At 40.1% G+C, this 27,409-nt stretch overlaps 1 protein-coding gene across 9 annotated transcripts in view; it reads left to right on the forward strand.

Annotated features, from left to right (window-relative positions):
* The window catches only part of MID2 (midline 2), a 103,496-nt gene that overhangs the window by 65,647 nt on the left and 10,440 nt on the right, over nt 1-27,409 (forward strand). For 6 of the 9 annotated variants that reach the window (XM_082610468.1, XM_082610470.1, XM_082610474.1 and 3 more), the window contains exons 4-7: nt 11,726-11,833; nt 13,225-13,373; nt 22,311-22,438; nt 23,540-23,773. In XM_082610468.1, the coding sequence (XP_082466594.1) occupies nt 11,726-11,833; nt 13,225-13,373; nt 22,311-22,438; nt 23,540-23,773 (619 nt within the window). The remainder of the gene's footprint in view (nt 1-11,725; nt 11,834-13,224; nt 13,374-22,310; nt 22,439-23,539; nt 23,774-27,409) is intronic. The other 3 variants (XM_082610472.1, XM_082610471.1, XM_082610473.1) reach the window with 1 other exon arrangement.

The raw sequence follows: 27,409 nt of genomic DNA on the forward strand, positions 1-27,409 counted from the left end.
TATAGGCTCTTCTTCAGCTCTTTTCACTCTTCCACTTCGGCCCTTGCTCTTTCTAGTGACCATCTTCCTTTTCTGAACATGGATCCAGGTTTTTTTTTTTCCTTTTGTCATCTGAAGTCCCCTGTCTCATAAAGAATGACTTATTTCTCAGAATTATGGCTTCCCTGACCTTAGCTGTCAGAGTGTGAATTTCCTTGGCTCTCGCAGTAGATTCCTTGTTCTGTATGTATATAGGAAGTATCAGGATACCAAAGCCATCTCCCAGAAACAAAGGTCTTAGGGAGGGATGCTTATGTCAGACTTGAGTACAAAGAAGGGCTAAGTGCTCCCCACGGTCTAGTCTGAGCCTAAAGAAGGCATAATCTTTCATTGGCTCGCCCTGCTCTCTTTCTCTTACATAGTTCTGTGGTTGTGAAAGGCAGTTAAAAGGAGGACTTGGGGGAAAGCCCTAGACTCGGAATCAGGAAACCTGGTTTCTGATATTGGCTCCGCCGCCGCCCACTAGCTGCATGACCTTGGGCAGAGTGGCCAGTGCATCAACTCTGTTACACTGCCTGCTTTGCTGTATTAGAATTACCTGACTCTGTTTTGTGTCCTTCATTGGACTATAAGCTTCTTAAGGGCGGTGGCCATGACCACGCCATAGTCATTTTGGAAACCGCAATTCCTAACTGGTCTCTCTGACTCATGCTGTCCCCCCTCTAATCCATCTTCCACATTGTTGTGGGAATGATCTTTTTAAAGTGCAAAGCCCACATGTCACTCCCCTACCACAAACCCTTCAATGGTTCTCCATCACCATTAAGATAAAGATTTATAAGACCTATCATGATCTGGACCCTACCTACCTCTAGCATGTGCTTTTTACTACCTGCACTTTATAATTTGTTCATTCATTCCACAGATATTTAAGCATATTTCTGCCTTGAGCCAGGCATTGGGAACACAGTGTGAACATGGCCCCTGCCCTCACAGAACTTCCACTCTTCCCCATTTCTCCTGGCTGACTACTATTTGTCTTTTAAGACTCAGCTCAGGCATCACCTCCTCCAGGGAGCCATCACACATGCTCTGCACTTCTCTCTCTCTCCTTACCCCGTGTACCTGGAACACCCTATGCATACTTCTGTCGTAGCACTTCTATGTACTGATCTGTCTCCCCACCATACTGCAAACTCTGAGAGCGGGCGGGTACTGTGTCCTATCCACTTTTTTATACCCAGCACATGGCTTGGTACACAATAGGTATTGAGAAAGGATAACTGAATAAACAGTACCCTCTGGTGGCTGACTGTTGTAAGTATAATCTTTTATGCATGGTAAGGGTGAGTAAAGCTCAGCCGATTATCCAGAGGAGGTAAATTTTTCTTTCTTTTAACATTGGGTGAAGAACCATTTCAGAATATGTGATCTCCTAGCACCCAGGTTGTTATTCCGATATCTTTCCAAATCTTCCATAATGCAGCAAACAATATGTAAATGACAGAACAAAATTACCATTTTGAGTAATTATGTAAAAAGAAAAGGTTAAGGGAAATTTGTCTCATGTAATGAAGAAATGTAATCTAGTATACAATTTTGCGTTTGTCCTTTATTTCAGGGGCAACATACTCACATTCATTCATTAATTCAACAGATATTTGTTGAGTACCCACAGTGTGCCAGGCATTATTATAGGTGTAGTGAACAAAACAAAGTCCTTAACTTTAAGAAGCTTACATTCTAGTTGGGGGAGACACACAATAAACAAATATATTTTTATTAGAGGTTATAAGTGTTATGGATAAATATAAACCAGGGTGCAAAGTGGAGTATGAGATGAGATGCCATTTGAGCAAAGACCTGAAGACATATTAGTTATAACTTCAGAAAAATACATAAATGTTGGTTCACCAGACCTGCCTAAATCATTGTGGGACATCTAGAGTTTTCTTTCTTTCTTTTTCTTTTAAATTTTGAAATAAGTTTAAGCTTATATAGAAGTTGCTAAAATAAACCTAAGTGTCCATCGACAGATGAGTGGATAAAGAAGATGTGGCACATATATACAATGGAATATTACTCAGCCATAAAAAGAAATGAAACTGAGTTATTTGTAGTGAGGTGGATGGACCTAGAGTCTGTCATACAGAGTGAAGTAAGTCAGAAAGAGAAAGACAAATACCGTATGCTAACACATATACATAGAATCTAAAAACAAAAAATGGTTCTGATGAACCTAGGGGCAGGACAGGAATAAAGACGCAGGCATAGAGAATGGACTTGAGGACACGGGGAGGGGGAAGGGTAAGCTGGGACGAAGTGAGAGAGTAGCATTGACATATATACACTACCAAATGTAAAATAGATAGCTAGTGGGAAGCAGCCACATAGCACAGGGAGATCAGCTCGGTGTTTTGTGACCACCTAGAGGGGTGGCATAGGGAGGTTGTGAGGGAGGGAGAGGCAGGAGGGAAGAGATATGGGAACATATGTATATGTATAACGGATTCACTTTGTTATAAAGCAGAAACTAACACAGCATTGTAAAGCAATTGTACTCCAATAAAAAAATGTTAAAATAAGTAAGTTCTTGTATCAAAAAGGGAACCGTAAAAGATCATTAAAATCTAGCAATTTAAAAATAAAAAAAATAATTTAAAAAAATTAAAGAAAATAATTTGCTAAAATAATAGAGTTCCAACATACCATTCATCTCCTCTTCCCCGGTGTTAACATCTTTCATAACCATGTAACTATCGCAATTAGGAAATTGTCATTGGTACAATATTCTACTAAGCAAACTACAGACCTCATTCAAATTTCACCAGTTTTTACATGTACTCAAACTTTGGGGGGTGGGGGAGTATGTGTATTTCCATGAATTTTATCCCATGTATAGATTCGTGTAATCACCACTATCATCAGAACAATACAGTTTCATCACCCCCCAAAACCTCTGGGGTGCAAACTCTTTGTCATCACATCTGCCCCCTGGCAACCACTGATCTGTTCTTCATCACTATGTAATTTGTAGAATGTTATATAAATGGAATCATACTTTATGTGACATATTATGATTTGCTTATGCCACTCAGCATAATGCCTCTGAGATACATTTAAGTTTTGTGTATCAATAGTTTTAAAACATTTTATTGTTGATGTTCCACAATTTGTTTATTCATGCCTCCACTGAAGAGCATTTCAGTTGTTTTTGGCTAATACAAATAAAGCTGTTATAAACATTCATGCAAGTTGTTTTGTGTTTAGACATACATGTTCATATTTCTAGGGTAAGTACACAAGGGTGAGATCTAGAGAGTTTTATATCTTCAGAGGGGGTTCTAAGCAAGTGCTGTGCTTCACAAAACAAGCAGTAGAGTAGGAAGAACACTGGATGGGGAGTCAAAGGATCTTGCTCCAGCCTTGCCCTGTCATTGATCAGTAATAGATTGTTGGGTAAGCCCTTCTCCTCTCTAGGCCTCATATTTCTATCTGTAAAGTGAGGGGCTAGGAATTGATGATTTCTTCAGTCTTTTTAAGATCTGACAGTTCGGTGGTTCTGAAGAGATAGAAAGGAGGTTTCTGCCTCATTTCACATAGGATTTATAGCTATATATATAGAATCCCAGGTGCAAACCTAGATTATGCCTCTCCTACTTCTTGCATGTTCTAAACAGCAACCTTGTGTGGAAAGAGAATATGGGGGAGAAAGTAACTAACCCTAAGGCTACCAAGGCTTGGGGGTCTGATCCCTGAGGAGAAGGGATTCTAAAGCCAACAAAGAATTGCCACATGGCACAGGGCCATTCCTAAGGCACGTATATGGAGCAAATTGTCCTCTCTGTTGCCAAAATTTTTGTTAGTTAAACTCAGGGTAAAATAAATATGGAATACGTGTATGTGTTGATACACATGTGTGTGCATTATATGTTCTAAATGGTACATTATATGCATCTTTATACTATATATTATTTTCAAAATCAGGAAAGAATTACACAAAATGTTTGTAATAGTTAACTCTAAGGAATGTGATTATCTTGAGAGGCAACTCTGAGAGGAAAAGAAGTATGTTTATGAACACGTTTTCTCTGTCTCTGTTTCTCTCTCTCTCTCTCTCTCTCTCACACACACACATGCGTGCGCACACACACACACACACACACGCATGCACGCTGGTTAAATCATGGACAAGAGCCAGACTGCCGGAGGGCAAATGCTGGCTCTGCCATTTACATAGTTATATGTATGACCTTGGGCAAATTACATAACCTCTGCGTTTCTCAGTTTCTTTTGTGAAATGGCAATGATAACAACAGTGCCTTCATAGGGTAAGTGGGAGAAGTCAATGAGTTAAAATATATGAAGCAATTAGAACAGCACCTAGCACATCATAAGCACCCACAAGCTGACAGGAAACGTGTCTGTCAGTCGATGTCCAGGTCTGTCTCGAGGCCTCCCACAGCATGGATCCCTGGGCCCAATACGCTAGGGTTCTTACACTTCAAGAGATGGCCTGGCTGCTACCTCCTCAGCCACACTACTTTTCTAGTGTGTGTGATCCACACCCTAGATGGGAGTGAGCCACTCCCATCCCCCACCTACCTCTACTCTGCAACCCCTCATCCACTCCTCTGCCAAAAAATTAAACTTAAGCACTGAGGCAGTAGGTTGCTTAACTATGCCTCAGGAATTCTTAATTTTTTTGTCTCCTAAGCTGCAGTTACTCCAGTACAGGGGACTCAAACTCCTATTAATAGTTTTACATGTCCCCCAGTCTGTTAAGTGACCCCCTCCCTCCAAATCCAATGAAACAGATAAAATTCATAAAAACAACCCTACTTTAAAGTTATTTTTATGTAAAGCTGGCAGAATCATCTTTGAAATGTTGCAGTGTTTTGCTTTGGAAAACGAAAAAGAAGGTAGTCTCGTTTTCCTCTTCCTTTTATACATTTGAACCTTCCTTATACAAAGGGCTGCGGAGGTGGTGGTGTGTGTGATGGTGTCCTTTAAAGTGTGATATGGGTCAACACCTTAGCTTAGATACTGCCACAGTAAGTGCAACATCTGTATCATAAACATCGTGGTTTCTTTTTACCCCCCAGCTTTATTGACATATAACATTGTGTTTTATTTGACATATATCATATATAATTGACATATAATATATAACATTGACATATAATTGACAGAAGACATTGTGTAAGTTTAAAATTTACAATGCAATGATTTGATATGCTAATATATCACAAAATTACCACAATAAGGTTAATTAATACATTCCTCACCTTACATAGTTACCTGTGTGTGTGTGTGTGTGTGTGTGTGTGTGTGTGTGGTGAGAATATTTAAGATCCACTCTCATAGCAACTTTCAAGTATACAATATAGTCTTGTTAAGTATAATCAAGGAATCTAAAAAAAAAACCTGAACTCATAGAAACAGAGAGAACATTGTGTTTTCTTGACTGCATCGTTATGAGAGTAATGAATTCTTTGCAGCTCAGCAAGGTGACAGAGTTGTTCGTAACAATTCCTTGATAATTCGTCAGATGTTCAATTTACCTCTCACTTTTCCTTCTCATCTCCTTTGCACAGAAAGTGGCTGCGTGTAGAATGAAGCCCTCAGCCTATTTTCTCTGACATTTTGGAGTCTGAGAAGGTGGGGCAGTGGTCACCTGGGTGCTCCTGGGCAAGAATGGGAAGTGAGAAATTTGTTGTGCCCTTCCACTTCTTGGAATACTATGCCTGCTTTTTCTCTCCACCTTGTTCTCAACTAAGATGGTTAAGGTGTTAACTATGGCATTAAGATCCAGACATTTTATCCAGGTACGTTCAAAGACTCCAAATGACAGTGCAGCTTTCCATAATATATCTGCAGTCTCCATTTCTAGCCTTATTTCCCTCCCTTGCGTCTGTCAGGCTGATCTGCTTTACCCAAACACGTTCTTTGCTTTCCTGCCTGTGTTTTTGCTCACGCTATTTATAGTATTCTCTCTGCCTGGAATTCTCTCCCCATAAACCTCATCCTTCAAGACCAGCTCAGCTACATGAAACCTTCCCTAATCCCCTGACTGTCCTTTTCCACAGGCCAAATTATTTTCCCTTCTCTATGCTCTCCGAGAGCTGTGTTTGTATTCTATTGCTTGTTCTGCTATTCATTAAATTGTAATTAGCTGAATTCACACTCATCTTTTGCACTAGACTATAAGTGCCTTGAAGGCAGAAGCTGAGTCTTTTTCATCATTTTGGTCCCACTCAGGAATCCTTGTATGTGGTGTGGGCACTCAATAAGTGTTTGCTGAAATAAAAACATTTCCAAATGATCTTTAATGCTGGCATTTCAAAATCTCCTAGGTGGAAGGGGAAGATCTATTTGGGCAGAAGGTTTCAGGAAATAATCATTTATTTATTTATTTTACTTTTGGTTGCGCTGGGTCTTCGTTGCTTTGCGCAGGCTTTCTCTAGTTGTGGCGAGCAAGGGCTACTCTTCGTTGCGGTGCGTGGGCTTCTCACTGCGGTGGTTTCTCTTGTTGTGGAGCGCAGGCTCTAGGTGCGCGGGCTTCAGTAGCTGTGGCACATGGGCTTCAGTAGTTGTGGCTCATCAGCTGTAGAGCACAGGCTCAGTAGTTGTGGCACAGGGGCTTAGTTGCTCCGCGGCACATGGGATCTTCCCGGACCAGGGATTGAACCCGTGTCCCCTGCATTGGCAGGCAGATTCTTAACCACTGCACCACCAGGGAAGTCCAGGAAATAAACTAAGCTGGCATTGATCTTTTAGAGTGTAGTACACTAAGATGGAGATGCCAAGGAGGAGTTCTATTACCATGTAAATAAATTGCACTTGAGTCTGCGTAGAGGGCTCATCCACTATTTCATACATATTGTTCCACCTGAACATGAAATCTCAGTTCCTCCTGAACTCCAATGCGTGCTCTGCAGGACTGATGGACGTGACTGAGCTCAGGGGAGGGTATGAGTGGTGAAGTTTCTCCTGGGGGTGGGCTGGAGGGAAGGCTGATGAACTTAAAACCCAGAGATAAAAGACCTATAGAATGAGTGTGTGGGAGATCTCCCAAGAAATTATGAAATAAACTCTCTAAAAGAAGGGAAGGGTAAAAGGTTAGTCCATTTACATTTCAATAGGGAACAGGAACAATGACCAAAATAACTTTTTGCAGTCTCTTAAACCTTGGCAACTTGTGGCTTTTGTGAACCCCTATGTATTGATTTCCTTGTAGTGACCTGCAAGAAAATCCTTCAAATAGCGAATGTGTGTCTTTGTGTCAGGGAAGGCTGGAAATTGGGGAAGACTAGGTCTGACTCTGGGTTTAATCTTTCGGCTGGGAGGTAGGAAAGAACTACAGGAAACAGAGTAGGGTGGGCAGTTGGAAAGAAACATGAGAGTCAAATTCTTGCTGCCTTTGGGAGGAAAGAAGAGAGCACAGAGCAGAAAAGATCTGGAGGCTTAACAGGAAGGCCCATGTTCCCTAGTGCTTAGGCCTTGGAAGACTGGTGCTGAGACTCAGTCTTAAACATCAGAAACTGCCCTTCCTTTACACAAGTATGTTGCCAAGATTACTCTAATGGTATTTTCAGGGAGGATAGATTTTTCCACAGACATAAAGCCATTTAGTCAAACCCACTAACCTAAACCAAAGAACAAACTTCAAATAAAAATCTTGAGTCTTCCACAAACCACCAACCAACTAACCAATGAACCAACCAAGAGATCAACGGACCAAGAATGCTTATCAAGTTAACCCCAGTTGTTTTCAGCTGAGGGTTAATAAGCAAGTGAAATACCTCACTGCATTTTCAAAGAAAACTGCAAACAAGGAAAATACCAGGGCTTTCAAGTGCCTTCCAAGCAATTTGAGATGTTCTATTCACATCATGAAGACAGATTTTCCCTGGAGTATTTCCTGTTCAGAAAACACTTAAGGACCCTGCTCTTTTGCGCTGCTTCTTGACATGGAAAGATTTTAATGTCACTGCTTTACCTTTAGTTTGGGATTTTGCCTCTTCAGCCAACTTTCTGCTCTACTAGTTGCATCTGGCTGTTTTATCCTGCCTGATGCAACTGTCCAAACCCCACCCAAGCTCCCTCACTTCAACCTACATTTTCTCTACAAAATGCATTTACTATAGTATATTTTCTAATGTTTTCTAATGGGAGAAACAAAGTGTCATAAAACCTTTCCTCAAGGAGCTTGCTGTCTAATTGAAGATTTTCAAGCAAGGGGGTGCGTCTCATATTTGACCTTTCCTTTCAGTTCCTGTTACCCTCCTTGGCTAGGCCCTGTTCACATCACAATGGCCTCCTAAATTGTCCCCATGCTTACTATTGCCCCCAATCACAATCCCAGTTCATCTTCTTAAAAATTTTAATTATGGTCATTCTCCCACCATCTTACCCTCTCCCCCCCTTCCCATATTTTCAAAGATACCACATTGTCTAAAGAGTAGGGTTCAATCTCATTAGCTTGGCTCAAAATTTCCCTCCTTCTCACCTTTTAAATCTGAGTCCTATCCATCTCCAAGGCTCAATTCAAGTCCCACTCCATTCAAGCGTCTTTTCTCCACTTCCCCACTGAGAGTGATCTTTCCCTTCAATTTCTGTAGATTGTAGCCTTCACCACTCATTGATATTTCACTTATGCTAACTTGACTTGTTTGCTTTATATGTATGAGGCTTTCCCCCATAAAATTGGCCAAGGAACCAATAAGCTGAAGCCCTTATCACCCTTTGGACTGCACATTTATTGAGGGCAGGGCCTGAGCATAATGCATTGCACACAAGAGATGATTAACACATGGTTGATGATGAAGATGGTGATGATTTTCCCTGGTTTCAGGGTGTAGGGTGGATTATGGGGGGCGGTTACAAAGGAAAGATTCTAGAGGTAGGGGGATGAATTAATGAGGCTTTTACAATAATAGTCCAAAAAGATGATAAGGGCTTCAATTTATTGTTTCCTTGGCCCAGAGCCTCATTGTATTATGAGAAGAACTCTAGTGAGATTGAAAAGTAAAGGAGGGTAGGACTCTGGCAGGACTGCTGTGAATTTATGTGGGGGATGAGGGAGAAGTAGGTAACGGAACCTGAGCAAGTGCAATAATGATAGTAGAAATAACCAAAAAGAGGAAATCAGAGGTGGAAGCTGGATTTAGAGGGAAAGTGATGAGTTTGTTTTGAGACATACTGAGTTTAGGGTAACTTGAGTAACCAAGTGGACGTGTCTGGCAGGCAGTGAGATACTGCCCCCCATTCAATTCAATGCAACAAATATTTACTGAACACCAACCACATGCTAGTCACTCTGCTGGAGATATCAAAAAATACGACACAGCCGCTGGCCTCCGGAACTCATGTTTGATCAGGGAAGACAAACTAATAAATTCCTGTAATGTAGTAAATGGTATAATAGAATTATATATAAAGTGCTATGGGAATATAAATAGGGAACCAACTGTATCAAAGCAGGTGAGAAAAAGTTTCAGAAGTGACGATCTTTGAGCTGGGCTTGGAAAGATAAGTAGAACTTTGTTCAACAAACAAATAATGAAGTGACTTTCCAAGTGAAAGGAGAGTCTTGAGCAAAGGCACAAGACTTGGATGTGCATGGCCTTCTAGGGGAACAACAGGTAGTCTGAAAAGACTAAACAGAATAGGATGACAAAATAAAGATGGATGGTGCAGAAGAGGTAATGATCGTCAGGAACTGAAGACAGGATTCTGTTACACTAGACTGGAGAGGCAGTTTAGTGTGATGGTTAAAGGTGTGGACTCTTAAAATCAGACTCCCTGGGTTCACATCCCATCTCTGCCACTTACTAGGCGTGTGGCCTTGAGCAAGTCACTTAGTCTCTCTGTGCTCAGGTTTCCTTATCTGTAAAATGGGGCTAATGGTACGTCCTTCATTGGGTTGTTTTGGTGATTGAGAGAGCTAGTATATAAACTGCTTAGGGCAGTGCCTGGCATGTAGTGAGTGTTATGTCAAGGTTAGTCCAAGGGCTGAATTATAAGAAACAAGGCACCATACCACTGTGTACTATACCATCAGCAGCCTCAAAAGGAAACTATAAATGGGAACTAAGTCTCCAGATAGTCTAAGCACAGATCCAGGGAGCACTAGATGAATCTCTTATTCTCACATGAGTGGGAGTTCTTTGAGAGGGTGATATTATCTACCTTGGAAAGGTAGATCCAACTTGGGGAGAGAGTGAGGAGTCTGAGAAAACAAACTAGAATGGCCTGAGTGGGACTGTTCATTCAGGACAAATGGAAGCTCTCATTGTGGCATTTGCCCCTTGGAAAGTGGAAATAAAACAAAACAAGGTTGAAATTCGGCAAGCATATTTTATTTCAGTTAGGTAAGAAACAGAAAATTGGCCAGCAGAGACCTTAGAGGGTGAGAGAGGAGGCAGCAGGGTCCAGCGACAGGTATTTTGCTGGGCTTGGGAGTATGTAAAGGAGCCCTTTGAAGAGGGCTAGCAATTGGAAATGCAGCCCTACCTTGCTAATGAAGCACATCTGGCCACTTGAGTTTTGGTGCTCTCAAGTAACCCATTGTCTATTCCTCGGCTTTTTAGAGCTCTACTCGAGTGATCCTTGAATAGACTCTTGGAATGATTGTGCTTCCCTGTGTGACTGCTGCTGAAATGGAACTGAACCTTGTCCGCCCACCTCGCCAGCCCAGGGGTTTCCCTTGACACGTCTTGGTTTGAATACTGGTCTCACCACGTCCCAGCTGTGCAATCTTGAGCAAGTTGCTGAAATTCTCTTAGCCTCAGTTTTCGCATCTGTGAAATGGAAATAAGAATAGCTCCTATAGTGGTTCTGATAATTATATGAAATCATTTATCTATCGATATAAAGTAATTGACACATTAAATGCTTAAAAGATGTAAGTTCCTTTCCCCTTCCTTTCCTTTTACACTTAGGCAGCCCAAAGATCCTCTGCTCTCATTTTAGCCCAGCTTGGGACTTCATATCATCTAATGTCAACAGTAATAGAGATGGGCAGAAGGAGAAGTCAGTACATGGGAAGACAATGAAGAATGGTGGCTTTTTTTTCACCCCCTACCGTGACTTGGCAGTAAAGATATTTTCATATAGCCAGTATCCCCAAGTAGGAAAGGTATTCAGATACTGGACAGCCCAAAGTGAGAAATATCTACTAAGACATGATGACAACTATGTGAAAATGTATCTACACAATCATATATTTAATGTGAAGATATAGCTATGCATTCATATATTTTAAAATGGAAACATTTTCTATATTTTAGAAAGGAACAAGGAAAACTGAAAATACTTTTGTTAGGATGATACAAATATGTTGTTGTAATGTTATCTTAATATTCTTGTGCCTGTGGAGAGGGATCCTGTTTCCCTGATGTACTTAAATCTCCTTACCCTCTTTCCAAAAGAACAGTAGGAGGACAGGGTGCTGGAGTAAAGGGAATTTCACAGTGAGAATAATATGCCCCCATCTCATCTGTCCTTCTGCCCAGCCTCCGTTAACCATCATGATCTACCAGAGGCCGGAGAGCTTCCTATCTGTGGTGCTTCAATGCCCTTGCATCATTAATATCATCATCTCTACCCTTCTTCTAGGAGTGGATCTTATGAGGGAGGTATGGAAGAAGTTATGCATGTTTAGCTATCAGTCCGAACCTTAGAGAGCCCGCAGGGGACAAAGGCAGAATTCACTGTGTAACACTCTGGACTTTCTTGGCAGGTGAATACTGCTATGCATGAGGCAAAACTTATGGAAGAATGTGACGAATTGGTAGAGATCATCCAGCAGAGGAAACAAATGATTGCTGTCAAAATCAAAGAGACAAAGGTAAAGCACAGCAGTTCAGTGAGGCCAAGGCCGAGTTGACTTTACAAACGTCCAAGCTTCATCCCGATGGTTCCAGTTTGAACTTGGGTCATGAAAGCAAGAAGAAATGAGATTTTAGGGAGATGGGCAAAGAAGAAGCAATATTTGGCCTAGTGCTATGAATTCAGTCAAAATGATGGCAGTTCTGGGGTGTTGGAAACGTTCTATATCATGACCTGGTTGGTAGTTACATGGGTGTGTGTATATGCAAAAAATCATGGAGTTGTACACTTCAGATTTGGGTGCTTTACTGTGTGTATGGTATAAGTCAATACGAAAAGAAAAAAAAAGTAATGGTATAAATGTGAACCAGAATTACAGAAGGATCATGACTGCCATTGTAAGGACTTTGGGCTTAATCTGAAAGGCATTAGGAAATCATTCTAGTTTCTGAGGAAGGGAGAAGACTGATAGATATGGCAGAAGTGTGCAGTGTAGATCAGAATGGGATGATACTGAAGTCAGGCAAGCATGTTATGAGGCTTATGGAATGATTCTTGGCATGAGTTGATGAAGGCCTAACCAGGGAAGTGGTAGCACAAACGGAAGGGAAGAGCATAACAGGCATTGCTAGCAAGGAAATGATGGGAATCATCGACTGATTAGATATAAAAGATGAAGGAGAGAGAGAGAAGACTTTTCCAGGCTTTTAGCATGGGAACTGAAGAATCGTGGTCAAGAAGCTCAGGAGTGAGCCTCTATGCAGCTCTATGGTTTTACGCTTGCTGGTCTGCTGGTCAGTATAGTGATTGTGAGCTCATGCTGTGTGTACAGTGTGAGAAGTTATGAGAGCCTGGAGTGATAACCATTACTTTGTGCCACGCTGGGTGGTTCCAACTAACACAGGAACTTAAGTGTCCGAGAACACAGGTCTGTGAACACATAGGTATGCTTAAAGATGCTTAGAGAAATATATACATAGAAATGTAGATACTCATAAAGAAAAAGGAGGTGCTTTTTATTAAACATGTATGTGACAATAAAGTGTCAACAATGGTGATCTCTTGGTGGTAGGGTTTCTTTTTATACTTTTTATTTTCTAAATTTTCTGTAATGACCATGCATTGCTTTTATAATAAAAATAATTAACTTGATCAATAAAAAGAGGAGGTAGGTAACCTGGAGTATATGACTGTGTTACAGGGTAAGTAAGCGGGCCGTAGGTGGTAGGAGGGGTTGACAAAACAGGCATGGTGGGTAGGGTGACAAGGTGAGTGCTTAGTACAGGGACCATGGGATGTTAATAGGTCTTATTTTTAGAATCACTGCAACAGATCTCCTTCATGTTGTTTTATCATTTTTAATTAACCACTGGATGTGTTATCTTATTTTTCTTTTGCTAATTCTTTAAGGTTATGAAACTGAGAAAGTTGGCACAGCAGGTTGCTAATTGCCGCCAGTGTCTTGAACGCTCAACAGTCCTCATCAACCAAGCTGAGCATATCCTGAAAGAAAATGACCAGGCACGGTTTCTCCAGTCTGCAAAAAATATTGCTGAGAGGTGAGTTCCTTATGTTCTTTCAGCATGCCTCCTCTTATGAAAAGGGGCCAGCTTAAAGTCACTTAATTCTGTTCAGGCATGTATCAATATGTAGCAGCTGCCACCTGAATATTTTACCAGCTGGCTAGTTACTAAGCCTCAGTGTGGTAGATTGCCCTGTGGATTTCTGGCACCCTTCTCTCTGTCTCTGTAGCCTACCAGTTCTTCTAATGCACAGCCAACCGTGTGCCCTAGTGATGTCATGGCTCTCTGCTGCCCACTCAGGCCTGGAGCTTTCTATGTTGGTGTTGGTGTAGGGGCAGAGAAACTTCTGGCCACATAGATAGGTGCATGCCCTTCTTAAGTCTAGACTATAGCACTAGACTCCCTAGATTTGAATCCTGCCTCTAATCCTAAACTAGTTGGTTGCTCTTAGGGAAGTCATATAACCTCTCTGAGCTTCATTCTCATTCTCTCATTTGCAAAATGGGAACGATAATAGTGTCTATTTCATAAAGTTTTTGTGAGGGTTAAATGAGTTAGTACTTATGAAGGCTTAGAATAACGCCCAACACAAAGTAAATGCTCAATACTATTATTATTGGAGAGCAGAAATTGAGGATGAGAGGAGATTGCTACTTCTTGCAGTATAACTATTAGCAACATTTGAGTATTTAATTAGGTAAAAGTATTACGTTAATATAAGTAACTTTCAAATGTTTAAGAAGAGTAAATTAGAGGTGAAGAAATGAAAATTCTTTCAAGAAGTTTGCTATGAAGAGAAGGAGAGAGATATGGCAGTAGCTAGAATGACTATGAGGTAGAGGAAAGTTGTGGGTATTATTTTTTTAGATAGGAGAGATGTGAGTGAGTTTAAAAGTGGATGTAGGTCGGACTTCCCTGATGGTGCAGTGATTAAGAATCTGCCTGCCAGTGCAGGGGACAAGGGTTCAATCCCTAGTCCCGGGAAGTTCCCACATGCTGCGGAGCAACTAAGCCCATGTGCCACAACTACTGAGCTTGTGCGCCACAGCTACTGAAGTCCGCACGCCTAGAGCCAGTGCTCCACAACAAGAGAAGCCACTGCAATGAGAAGCCTGCACACTGCAACGAAGAATAGTCCCTGCACGCCACAACTAGAGAAAGCCTGTGCAGCAACGTAGACCCAGCACAGACAAAAATAAATAAATTATAAAAAAAAAAGTGGATGCAGGTCAGCTAGAGATGGGGCAAAACTGAAGCTATGGAAAAAAGAAGGTATGTGGCCAAAGCACAAATGAAGGGACATCTCTTCCATTTAACCAGAAGGAAGACGGAAGTAATGGATGTGGATGTCAGTATGCCCAGCAGTTTGGTGTGAGAAATTGAGGAATTTATCATTTCATATCTACCCTTCTCTTTGTAAAATAGGAGGCAAAGCCATTTGCTGAGCATGAGCAAGAAGGTAGCAGGGTTCTCTAGCTTTTTGAACATACAGTTATAATAATTGCTTTAATGTCTAATTCTAATATCTGGGTCAGTTTCAACTAGTAGCTTTTTTCTCCTTATTATGGGCTTTATTTTCTTGGTTCTTTGCATGTCTGGTTATTTCTTATTGGATGCCAGACAATGTGAATTTTATCTTATTGGGCACTATACATTTTTGTATTCCTATAAATATTCCTAAACTTTGTTCTGGGACACGGTTAAGTTACTTGAAAATAGCTTGTTCCTTTCAGGTCTTGCTTTTAAGATTTGTTAGGTGTGATCAAAGCAGTGTTTAGTCCAGGGGAAATTTTTCCCCACTACTGAGGCAAGACCCTTCTGAGTATGCTACCAGGTCCCCCATGAATCATGAGATTTTCTGGTCTGGCTGGTGGGAACATACACTATTCCTGGCCCTGTGTGAGCATTAGGGTTTGTTCACTCTAATCTTTTTGGGTGATTCTTTCTCTAGCATTGGGCAGTTTCCTTATATGCATGTGTTGATCAGTATTTTATTGAATACTAGAGGCAAACCCTCTGAAGGTCCCAGAATTCTCTCTGTGCAGCTTTCTCCTCTCTAGTACTCTGCCCTGTGAACTCCAACCAACTTAGTCTCCTTGGATTCACAGATCTGTGTTCTTAATTAGGGACTCCATCGGGCTCCACCTGATTCCCCCTTCATGTACCATTTTATTCCCTTAATTTTTGCTGGAACAAATTTTCCCACGGCTTCCTAAGAAAGAGTACAAGGTAAATAAAATTTTGAGAATTTTTTGTTTAAATAATATTTTAAATTTATTTTCTAATTTGATAGGTTGGAAATAAATTTTCCTTATAATTTTGAAGGCATGGCTGTATTGTCTCCTAACTTCCACTGCTATTTTGATTCCTGATCTTTTGAATGTGACCTATATTTTAAAATCTGAAGCTTTGAAGGTCTTATCTTTAATCTACTTTTTTTTCTGAAATTTCACCAAGATATGCCTTCGTGTGGGTCATTTATTATTCATTTTTGTTGGGCACTAAGTGAGTCTTTCCAATCTAAAGGCTACTGACTTTTAGTTCTGGGAAACTGTCTTTTATTATTTGCTAAGGACTTCCTCCCCTTCTCTCTTCTCTCTTTCTGGGACTCTAATTAGCCAGATTTTGGACACCCTTGATTTTCCCTCTAATTTTAAAAAATCTTTTATCTCCCACTTTCCATGACTTTATCTTCTTGATCTAAGATGTTTCCTTAATTTTTCATCCAATCCTTCTATTAAAATTTTAATTTGAGTATTTATATTTTTATTTATAAGAGCTCTTTCTTGATCTTTGCTTCTTTTTTAGCACTCCGTCCTTGCTTTATGAATACAAACTATTTATCTTCCTGATGACATTAAGGATCACTAAAAAAGTTTTCTTCTAAACTGCATTGTGTTGGTTTCCTCCACATTCCTTTTCTCTGTTAGTTTCTGTCTTTCCCTAAATGTTTGGGGAGCTTTTCACTGCCTGTTTGAATTTAAGACTAAAAGGTGACTGGAAGATCTGAGGGGGTGGGAACAGTTTGTTGCTTGGTGAACTTTGCTATAGGATTATAAGGCGGAATGCTAGATTTTTAAAAAATTTGTTTATTTTATTTATTTTTATTTTTGGCTGCGTTGGGTCTTCGTTGCTGTGCGCGGGCTTTCTCTAGTTGAGTCGAGTGGGGGCTACTCTTCGTTGCGGTGCCCGTGCTTCTCATTGCAGTGGCTTTTCTTGTTGCAGAGCACGGGCTCTAGGCGCGCGAGCTTCAGTAACTGTGGCACACAGGCTCAGTAGTTGTGGCTCACGGGCTCTAGAGTGCAGGCTCAGTAGTTGTGGCCACGGGCTTAGTTGCTCTGCGGCATGTGGGATCTTCCTGGACCAGAGATGGAACCCGTGTCCCCTGCATTGGCAGGAGGATTCTCAACCACTGCACCACCAGGGAAGTCCGGAATGCCAGATTTTTATTGAGTGGACCTGTCTGTAGGTATTTTCTCTTGGGTCAGTTACCTGTGGAAGGAATCCACCAATCTCCTGCTTCTGGAGGGGGATGAAGGGTACAAGTCTGGCTGCCGTTGTTCTAGGAGCCAAGCAGGGAAAGGGTTTTAAGACTGCTTTTAGTATGGCGTCAAGATGAGAGAGGGGTGGTCTGTGGTTGAGTGGATCTGGTGGTCTTGCTGTTCCTGATGCAGACTTTCAACTGTCTGTGGCAATAAATCAGCTTCATGTTTTTGGCTTCCCAATTCAGCCTTCTCTGCTCTGTTGTTGGTTACCACTCATCCATCCCTTTCTAGTTACCAGACATTTGTTGACAATATCTTACTTGCATCTCTTTTTCCATTCTCTTTGTCTTTGTGGGTTTATTATTTTTTTTTCTTTGTCATTTCAGTGGGATTTCATGAGAGCAGAGATAAAACATATATTTAAACCACTGTATGTAATCATGTCCACTCACTCTTCAACTCTCTGAAATGTCTTGTGCCACTACCACACTATTGAAAGTATTCTTTCCAAGGTCACCAAATGAATACCTTGTTGCTAAAGTATAATAGACATTCCTTTGTTTTATTTTACTGTTTCATTTTACTTGGTCTCTCAGTAGCATTTGTCCCTACTGACCATTGTTACTTAATATTTCTCACTATTGAAAGTATTCTTTCCAAGGTCACCAAATGAATACCTTGTTGCTAAATTATAATAGACATTCCTTTGTTTTATTTTACTGTTTCATTTTACTTAGTCTCTCAGTAGCATTTGTCCCTACTGACCATTGTTACTTAATATTTCTCTGCCCTTAGCTTGAGAACACTCCTGGTTTTCTTCCTACCTGTCTTGTTTCATTTGCCTTTGTGAGCAACTATTCCTTGACCTATTCCTTTATGCTGTTCTTTGTGATTCTGTCTTAAGCTATTCTCTTTTCTCAGTACACATTCTCCCTGTTGCAGACTTGTAGCACCTAGGGCTTCGGTTACCATCTAGCTGTCTATGATTCCCAACTCTCTATATCTAAATCTTCTTTTCATGGGCTCATGTATAGCCTACGTGGTAGGAAGAATAGATGGCTAACTATGTGGTATGGCTTGAGAATCATCTATGCAACCTAAATATCTTTCTCACTGGTCTCTCATAGGGTCTGAAATTCTTCCCCACAATTATTCATTGTAACGTATTAAGAACAAAGACTTCAGTTAAAATGAAATTTTAACTGGGAGAGTTATTCCTTCCCCCTTACAAATGGCACTTATTATATATTATCCCTAATAGAGATCAGAGCCTTGAGAGATAGCTAATGTTGTGTTTTGCTTAAATACAGAAACACAGACACACACACAGACACAAACACTTACATATATGTCAATGTCAATTTTATCTCATCCTTAACCTTCCAGCCACTGTTAACACTTGGGAGTGTGTGTGTGTGTGTGTGTGTGTGTGTGTGTGTGTGTGTGTGTGTGTATATATATATATATATATATATATACCTCACAAACATAAGGTCATGTCATATATACTGCATTTTACCCTATGTTTGAAACGTAACATATCATGAACTTTCCCCTGGCACTGGATATTTTTTTATAACCTGATTTTCAGTGACCTTATAGTGTTTCATCTTTTGATGTAAGACACATTACTTAGCTCAGTCCCCATTGTTAGACAACTAGGTTACATACAGTGTGTTGAGTGCTGTTATAGTTGTATCTTTGCATATGTCTTAGTTACTTCTTTAGTAAAAAATTTATGAAGTACTTAGAGAACGGGACGTCTGGTTTGCAAGTGGGAACCTCTGTGTAGCGTGTGATGAAAAAACATATTTTAAAATGGCCAGTGTTGAGAAGGGCAAGAAGATTTTGTTCTGAAATGTTCCCAGTGCCACACCATGGAATGGAGAGCCAAGCACAAGACTGGGCCAAATTTCCATTGTCTACTTGGGTGAAAAGCAGGTCAGGTCCCTGGATTCTCTTACACAGAAGTCAACAAGAACAAAAGGCATCACCTGGGGAGAGGAGATATTGAATGGAGTATTTGGAGAATCCCAGGAAGGACATCCCTGGAACAAAAATGATATTTGCTGGTATGAAAAAGGTAGAAAGGACAGACTTGATAGCTTATCTCAATAAAAGATACTAGTGAGTAATATTTGGCCACTGCCTTATTTACTACAAAACAGAAAGAGCTCATGACTTTTATATGTGTACCATATTTAAATTGATCTCATACACCAGAATTCAGATCATGAATGGCTGATAGGATATTTCTGTTGGACAGTCATGACTTAAATAAGATTGGCTTGTGGATAGTGAGTATGATCAGCTTTATGAATTTTGATAGTAATTCCAGTTCAGCAAGTGCCATCACTATTTTCCCCTTCTATAGATATGACTGAGGGACTTCCCTGGTGGCACAGTGGTTAAGAATCCACCTGCCAATGCAGGGGACAAGGGTTCGATCCCTGGTCCGGGAAGATCCCACATGCCGCAGAGCAACTAAGCCCATGCACCACATCTACTGAGCCTTCACTGTAGAGCCCGTGAGCCACAACTACTGAAGCCCACGTGCCTAGAGCCTGTGCTCCCCAACAAGGGAAGCCACCACAATGAGAAGCCCACACACTGCAATGAAGAGTAGCCCCCGCTCACCACAACTAGAGAGAAAGCCCTCATGCAGCAACGAAGACCCAATGCAAAAATAAATAAATAAATTTATTTAAAAAAAGATATGATTGGACTTGATTAATAATGTTCAACTTTGCACAGAGGTGGTGAATGCCATCTCAAAACCTATAGGAGACTGTGTTTATATTTAGATTTATATAACTGGTGGTATTAATATATTTAAATACTGAGAAGATCCCTTCACTGTCTCATTGAACAGAGTAAGGCTCACCTGTGCTTCAGGCTGTGTTCATTAGCCTGTTAAGGCCAAGACTAAGGATAAGCTGGCAATGTCCACTTTCTCTTTTTGGTCTTAACTATGCCAATTTAATCAAAATTCTCTGTATCTAAAATGTTGCCTTTTACTTAATGAAAGGCATTTTAGTCTGGTTTAGGTATAATGCCAAATAAAGAGTATTTAATCCTTCTCACATTTTTATAGATAATCTATAAGGTCGGATATTTTTAAAATTCAGCATGACAAGATACAGTAGCAAATTTTGCTTGGGAATTCTTCACTAAGTCAGACCAAGTTATAATTCAGGATTGTCTTTTAAACAGCTATCCAAAAACACATACAACTGTAGAACTACTGTATATGTGTGATTGGTAATGGTGCTTTTGCCAACTCATTAGAAGGATTAAAATAGAGGAGATATACCATCAGCACAAATTTTGTACATTATGTGATCATAAGGCTTAAGAATTAAAACCAAAATCATAGATCAAAAAAATTTTATGAAGTGGAACTGTGATGTCAAAGCATATTTACATTTTAAGCTCTTTTGATATGTAATGCTAAATTTGGCCTCCAAAATTTGAATCATTTTCAGTCCTAATAAAAACATGTAGGCCTTATTTAATATAGACATAAAACCTCCTATGATGTCTTTATAATCATAAACGCTATCTCATTTAATTTACATTTCTTTGATTTTTCATGTAGTTGGGCTTTTTAATATATTTGTTGGCTATTTTGATGTGTTATGAATTAACTTTCTGTTTTATTTGTCTACGCTTCTCCTGTCACCACTTTACTTTCTGCTCATTCCCAGACACCTTAAAATCAGATCCGCCTCGAGTTTTGACCCCTTCCAGTCCATCCACTGCAGCTGGAGTATTGTTCTTATTTTTTTAATTTATTTAAAAAATATTTTTAATTAATTTTTTTTTGGGGCTGCGTTGGGCCTTTGTTGCTGCACGCAGGCTTTCTCTAGTTGCAGAGAGCAGGGGCTACTCTTCATTGTGGTGCACGGGCTTCTCACTGTGGTGGCTTCTTTTGTTGTGGAGCATGGGCTCCAGGCGCGTGGGCTTCCGTAGTCGTGGCACACGGGCTCAGTAGTTGTGGCGCATGGGCTTAGTTGCTCTGAGGCATGTGGGATCTTCCTGGACCAGGGCTCAAACCTGTGTCCCCTGCATTGGCAGGTGGATTCTTAACCACTGTGCTACCAGGGAAGCCCTGGAGTGTTGTCCTTGAAACATAAATTTGAGCACATCACTCCTTTGCCTCAGAAGCTTCAGTGGCTCTCATTGTATTCGTCTTTCATTTGTTTATCCTGACCTGAATTTTATTCCTGAAACATCTCAATTTCCAGAAACAGCCAAAAGCTATTGTAGGTAGATGTGTAACAGGGTATCCATGCATAAGGATATGTATCTGTTTAACTCCTCATCCCCTTACAACTAGTTCACCATACAAGTTTCCTCTCTGGTCTTCCTGCATTCAATGCCTCTTCTCTCCTCTCTAACATGCAACACTGTTGCCAAGTTAATGTTTCTTTCCATCCTGTTATTTGCTTGCTCAAGGATCTTCATTGGCTCTGATTCAGGTCTGGCACAGGACCTAAACATGCATATTTTGATCAAAGCTCAGAGATAAATCTGATGTGGAACAGTGGTTTAGAACTGCTGAAGTATGTAAAAATATACCTTATTTTTTTTAAAAAAGGAACTGTCTACATGGTTAAGGGTATAAAGTTTAGAATCCAATGAACATGGGTTCAGTTATATATTTTTTTCTGATCTTTGTGTGACCTTGAGCAAGTTCCTTAACCTTTCTATGTCTCATTTACAAAATGGAAATAACCTTTGCTATGCAGGGTGATAGTAAGGAGTAACTTAATGTATGTAGAGTGCATGCATGGTGTCTTACATGTACTAAATGCTCAATAAGGTTAGCATTTGTGTTGTTGTTTGTCATTCAGTTATTCATTCAACAATTATTTATTCATTATGTGTCCAACACTGTGTTAGGGACCATGGAAGATTATAAGAGGTACAAAATATGGATCCTGCTCTTGAGACTCTTAGAATTAGTTGGGGAGATAAAACTAGCATAGCATTATACAATTAGAGAATAATAAAATTAAATGTAAATTTTATAAAAGGTCAAACAAAGTACAGGATTTAGGGGAGGGTTTTAACGAAGCCCCAGCATGCTGGCTTGTTGATTAGCATTAAAAAAACAGAGGGGGAGAAAAATTCTCTCAAACTGCTCTTACCAAGCCTTCAGAGGTCTAGTTTTGATGCTGCCTGCCAGATGGAAAATGATGCAGAGGGGAAAGAATCCTGTATTTACTTCTCCTAATTAAGACAGGATGGGGGAGTGTGTTTGAGGGGTGAACATATGTGAATAAATATGGTATAACCCTTAATTGGTTCCTGATGATTAAAATTTAAATGGTTTCCATTGGAAAAGCACAGATATGATATCTTTCACTAAATGAATCAAGCCCTAGCAGTCATTTATTTTCACCTTGTTTAACCAGAAATCAAACATTGGATAAAGGTTGCAAACCTATTTTGATGTATATTGATGTACTTTTCTCTCTTCTAGGGTCGCTATGGCAACTGCATCTTCTCAAGTTCTGATTCCAGACATCAATTTTAATGATGCCTTTGAAAACTTTGCTTTAGATTTTTCCAGAGAAAAGAAACTGCTGGAGGGGCTAGATTATTTAACAGGTGTGAAAATACTGTGCTTTCCTTTCCATTTTAGTCCTTTTCTTTTGGTGTGCTTTTACTTTAAAATAATCTGTAAAGGGCAATATTGATCATGAAAATGCTTTTATAATCTTTAAAATGATACATGTATCTTTTTACATAGAATATATTTTAGTTCATGTAACAGAAAAGAGAAATGAGTTGTCAGTGTCTCCGGGGACAGAATGGGTATACATACCATCCTTACTTAAAGGTAAAAAACAAGAAGTTGCTGATGGTTTCTCCTTATGAGCCTGTCAGTAATATAATGTCACTTGTTATAAGGGGTAGAACTTGGGTGGTAATTAAAGAATATTAGAGAATGTCTCACATAGGTATAGGTACCACCCAAATGATTTTAAGGAAATTTAGGGATTAGCAGATTAGGAAGAAAAATATCTGACTTGCAGAGAATTTTAGAAGATGAGGGAGACAAACAGTCTGTTAAAAATACTGACTACCTTCAGGATTGTTGAATGATCATTCCATGAGACAAAAATACACACACAATAACTTTGTGTTTGTAGTTATCTTTGTTACTATGTTAAAATAGTTGTCATTTATTGAACATCTACTTTATAACAGACACTATATATTAATTTTATATCATGATCCTTACAACGAATCTGTGAGGTAATTATCATCCCCATTTTACAGATGAGGGAACTCATATTAATTTGCACAATTAACCCCCATTAATACTGCCAAAAATAGATAATACAACTTACTTTGAAAAAAAAAGAAATAGGTCGAAGGTCATGTAATAAGGAAACATGTGACCACTTTGCTCTAATATCTACATATGTGTTAGTGCAGGCAGAGTAGACGATGGGCAATCAATCATCTCAATAACTTAGGCTTAGATCTTTGCCTAAAATACCTTTACCATTGAAGCAAAAGTGGTTGGGGGAACTTGAGGTCTCAGCACTTGGATTCAGGTTGTATGGTACATGCAATCTAAAGTTTCTTATTAAGAAAACCTCCTTTCCATGAGATGTTGGGTTGGGCAGCAAGAATAACGATTGTAAAATTCCAGAACAGAGAGTATGCTTTCCTTACCTTCTTTTCCACCTTTCCTTACAGCCCCAAACCCACCATCTATCCGAGAGGAACTCTGTACTGCTTCCCATGACACCATTACAGTCCACTGGATCTCGGATGATGAGTTCAGCATCAGCTCCTATGAGCTTCAGTACACCATATTCACTGGCCAGGCTAACTTCATCAGTAAGTCATGGTGTAGTTGGGGCCTGTGGCCAGAGATAAGGAAATGTAAGGAAGCAGTAAGCTGCTCAAGATTGGCCGGGGCGCCACGAGGCAAGTGTTTGTAAGACATGTTAGGTTGTTTAGTATAGTGTTTCGTAGACAGTGCAAGCTCCCCCAGGGCATTGCAAAGACCTTACTGATGGGTGACAAGCAAGTTGTGTATTTCCTTGCTGGGCAGTCACTGGGGCCACTCCCATTTGTTTATGTAATCCTTAGCTTTTCCTCAGTTAATCCATGTCACTCCACTCTCCCAAATCAGAACACAGCTCAGAATTCATTCCTGAGTAGCTAAGCCACCATCATTGCTGATTCTATATGTGTGAACATCTCTCTCCTTGACTCTTCTTCCACTTCATTATCATGGTAAAATACATTACATTCAAAGACTGCCACTTCTTTACCACACCTATTTGTATCAGTGAATAGGTGAAGTGACAAGCCTCCTGCCTCTGTCACTCTTCCCCCTACCCCTTCTCCCTTTCCTCCAAGAATTACACCAAATATAAAATGGCCCATCAGTGGGCCAGCAAATGAAAGACGTTCGCAAAGCAGTCATTTAGCCTACATGTTATGGTTTCACCTTCTGATGAATTGGAGCAAGACAAGGCAGTAGGATCTTAACTAGAGCTGCAAGTTCCCCTCAATGTGCTGGGGAAAATGGAAATGAAAGCAGAATTAAAAGTGGATTCAAGATTGGAACTGATTTGCACCCTAAGGTTGCATCTGTGTAGCTGCAAATTAGTATTTTCTTTTTACCTTGTGTTTGTGCTTCTGTGTCTGACTTCACAGACCCGCATGAGAGGAGTTTTTCCAACGAAACCATCCCGATAGGCTTCCTTTTCCCGTCTTGTGACAATTTAGGGCCACATGGTGGGATGGGGAGGTGAGAGGACATTTGGGCTCAAACCCTAAAAAACACTTGCCTCGTGCAGCTCCATCCTAAGCCACTTGGCCCTGGTAGCTGCTTTCCTGTGTGTTTCTTCAGGTCGTGAAGTCGCAAAACGCTAAGGCCTCCCCAACATACTTGTTTGCAGTTGTCTCTCCTGCTCGGGAAAGTCTTAAAGCCAGTAACTGTGCTTCTCTGTCCTGATATGGGGAGAGCAATGGTCTCCTGGGAGTTGAGAATAAGTCTAAGAAGTGACAAAGATCAAAAGGCTGTCACCTCTGTTTTCAAGGGTACATAGTCCTTTGTAAAGAAAAGCTTAGAGGATAATTCTTAATAGTGATAGGACCATAGCATCTTAGAATTGGAAGGGACCTCAGACGTCATCTTGTCAAATCTTCTTCCCTTCTACCAGAAACCCTGTAGGTGATTGTCCTGTCTCTGCTCAAACATTTCCAGTGATGGGTAGCTGAATTCTAGCAAAATAGCCCATTCAGTTGTTGTGCAGCTATAAATAATTGTCAGTGCTTCCTTATAAAAGGCCTAAGACTTCCTCCTAGTGAATAATAACAATTTGGATACATATTATGCTTTTCCATTTACAAACACTCTCATATATGTTATGTCATTTGGTCCTCATGACTTCTTCCTTAGCCTTATGAAATAGATGATATTAATTCTATTTTATAGACGTAGAAACTGAGGCTCAAGTTAAATGAGTTGTCCAAGGTCACAGAGCTACAAACTGATGGAGTCATTATTTGAACCCAATTCTGTCAGACTTCAAGGTTAATGCTCCTTGAATTAAACCAGCTACCAATTAGTCCTAGTCCACTGAGGATAGCTGTATTATTGCTCTTGTGTGTTAGCTGATGCCCCCTTGTCCTGTACCTTTTTTCCAGCAGCCATGTTGACTGTTGTGTTGACTGAGCATATAGTCAGCTGAAATCCCCAGGCATTCCAAATCCTATTCCTATACAATTGAATATCTAAACTGAAATACAACATCTTGAATTTATTCCTATGACATTTTATCTGGTTAGTTCTGACTCCTCATTCCAGCCTACCAAAATTCTTTTGTATGTAGTTTCTGCCTTTCAATTTATTTACTTTCCCTTCCAGCTTGCCTTCTATGTCTTCCTCCTTCAACCATTGGTAGAAAAGTAGAATAGGACAGGAACAAAGACAGAGCCCTGAAGCAAAATTTTGGATGGCAATGGGCAGATAAGTTGAAACTATTTTACTAGGAAAAAATATTCATGAAGATTCCAGTCCTACATGCTGGTCTGGCGTGCCACTGTTGACTGAACCCTGGTTGTGAGAGCTACTTTCCCTTGAGGTTTTCCTATATTTTCTCTTTTTTAAAACCACTTTATTGAGGTATAATTGACATACAAAAAGTTGTCCATCAACAGATGAATGGATAAAGAAAATGTGGTATATACATAAAATGGAATATTATTAAGCCTTTAAAAAGAAGGAAATCCTGCCACATGCAATAACATGGATGAACCTGGAGGGCATTATGCTAAGTGAAATATACCAGACACAGAAAGACAAATACTACATGATACCACTTACATGAAGAATCTTAAAATAGTCAAACTCCACATTTTCATTTTTTTTTCTTTTTTTGCTGTACGCGGGCCTCTCACTGTTGTGGCCTCTCCCATTGTGGAGCACAGGCTCTGGACGCGCAGGCTCAGCAGCCATGGCTCATGGGCCCAGCCGCTCCGTGGCATGTGGGATCTTCCTGGACCGGGGCACGAACCCGTGTCCCCTGCATTGGCAGGCGTACTCTCAACCACTGCGCCACCAGGGAAGCCCCCACATTTTCTTTAACCAGAAATTTCTTCCTTGCTGGTTAAAATTTTGTCTGGAGAAGTACTTCTTATTTTTTCAACTTTCCCCCTTTATTTTAAACTTTCTCCCCACTTTATGTAAGATTTGAAATTGTTATAAGCCAATAATGTTTCAGATGATGCTGTTAGCTGAATGAGAATTCCAACAGATGTTTGGATAATGGTCTTCCCCATTACTGTATATCTTTCCTCTGTTTCAACTTTGCATTTTGCATGATGAAAGCACTGGTTATAACCTCTCCCTGGCCAGGCAGTCTGTAACATACTGCCACAAAGATGTAACTTCTATTTCCCCTCATTTTCATTCTCATGCAAGTGCTCTCCATGCACATTTACACTCAGGTTCATGGATTTCCATATTGTGGTCTTTCCATTTTGAACACGGTTTATACTTCCATTACCATGATTCAATGATAAATCCCATCTCATTAAGTCTCAGTGATACCCAGAGGATCATATATTTACCTTTTTAAAATTTAGAAATGATTTCAAAATTAAAGAAAAGTTGCAAGACCAGCACAAAGAATGCCCATATACTCTTTACCCAGATTCACCTATTGTTAATATTTTATCCCATTTCCTTTATCATTTGCTAACATTCTCTGTTTCTGTCCATTTTTTCTGAACCATTCGAGAGTAATTGGCGTACATTATGGCCCTTCACCCCTAAATCCTTCAGCGTGTGTTTCCTAAGAATAAAGAAATTCTCTTATGTATCCACAGTACGGTTAGCAACTTTAAGAGGTATGACGTTGATGCAGTACTTTTAACTAATCCACCATTCATATTCCAATCTTGACGGTTGACCCAATAATATACCTTATGACATATTAAGGACCCAATGTTGTCCTATATAGTCTAGGATCAGGCATTGGACTTAATTGTCATATTTCTAGCATCCTTTAATCTGGAACATTTTCTCAGCCTTTCTTTGTCTTTAAT

This window comes from Mesoplodon mirus, assembly GCF_964341445.2.
Source record: "Mesoplodon mirus genome assembly, chromosome: X".
In the NCBI taxonomy this organism is placed as follows: Eukaryota; Metazoa; Chordata; class Mammalia; order Artiodactyla; family Ziphiidae; genus Mesoplodon; species Mesoplodon mirus.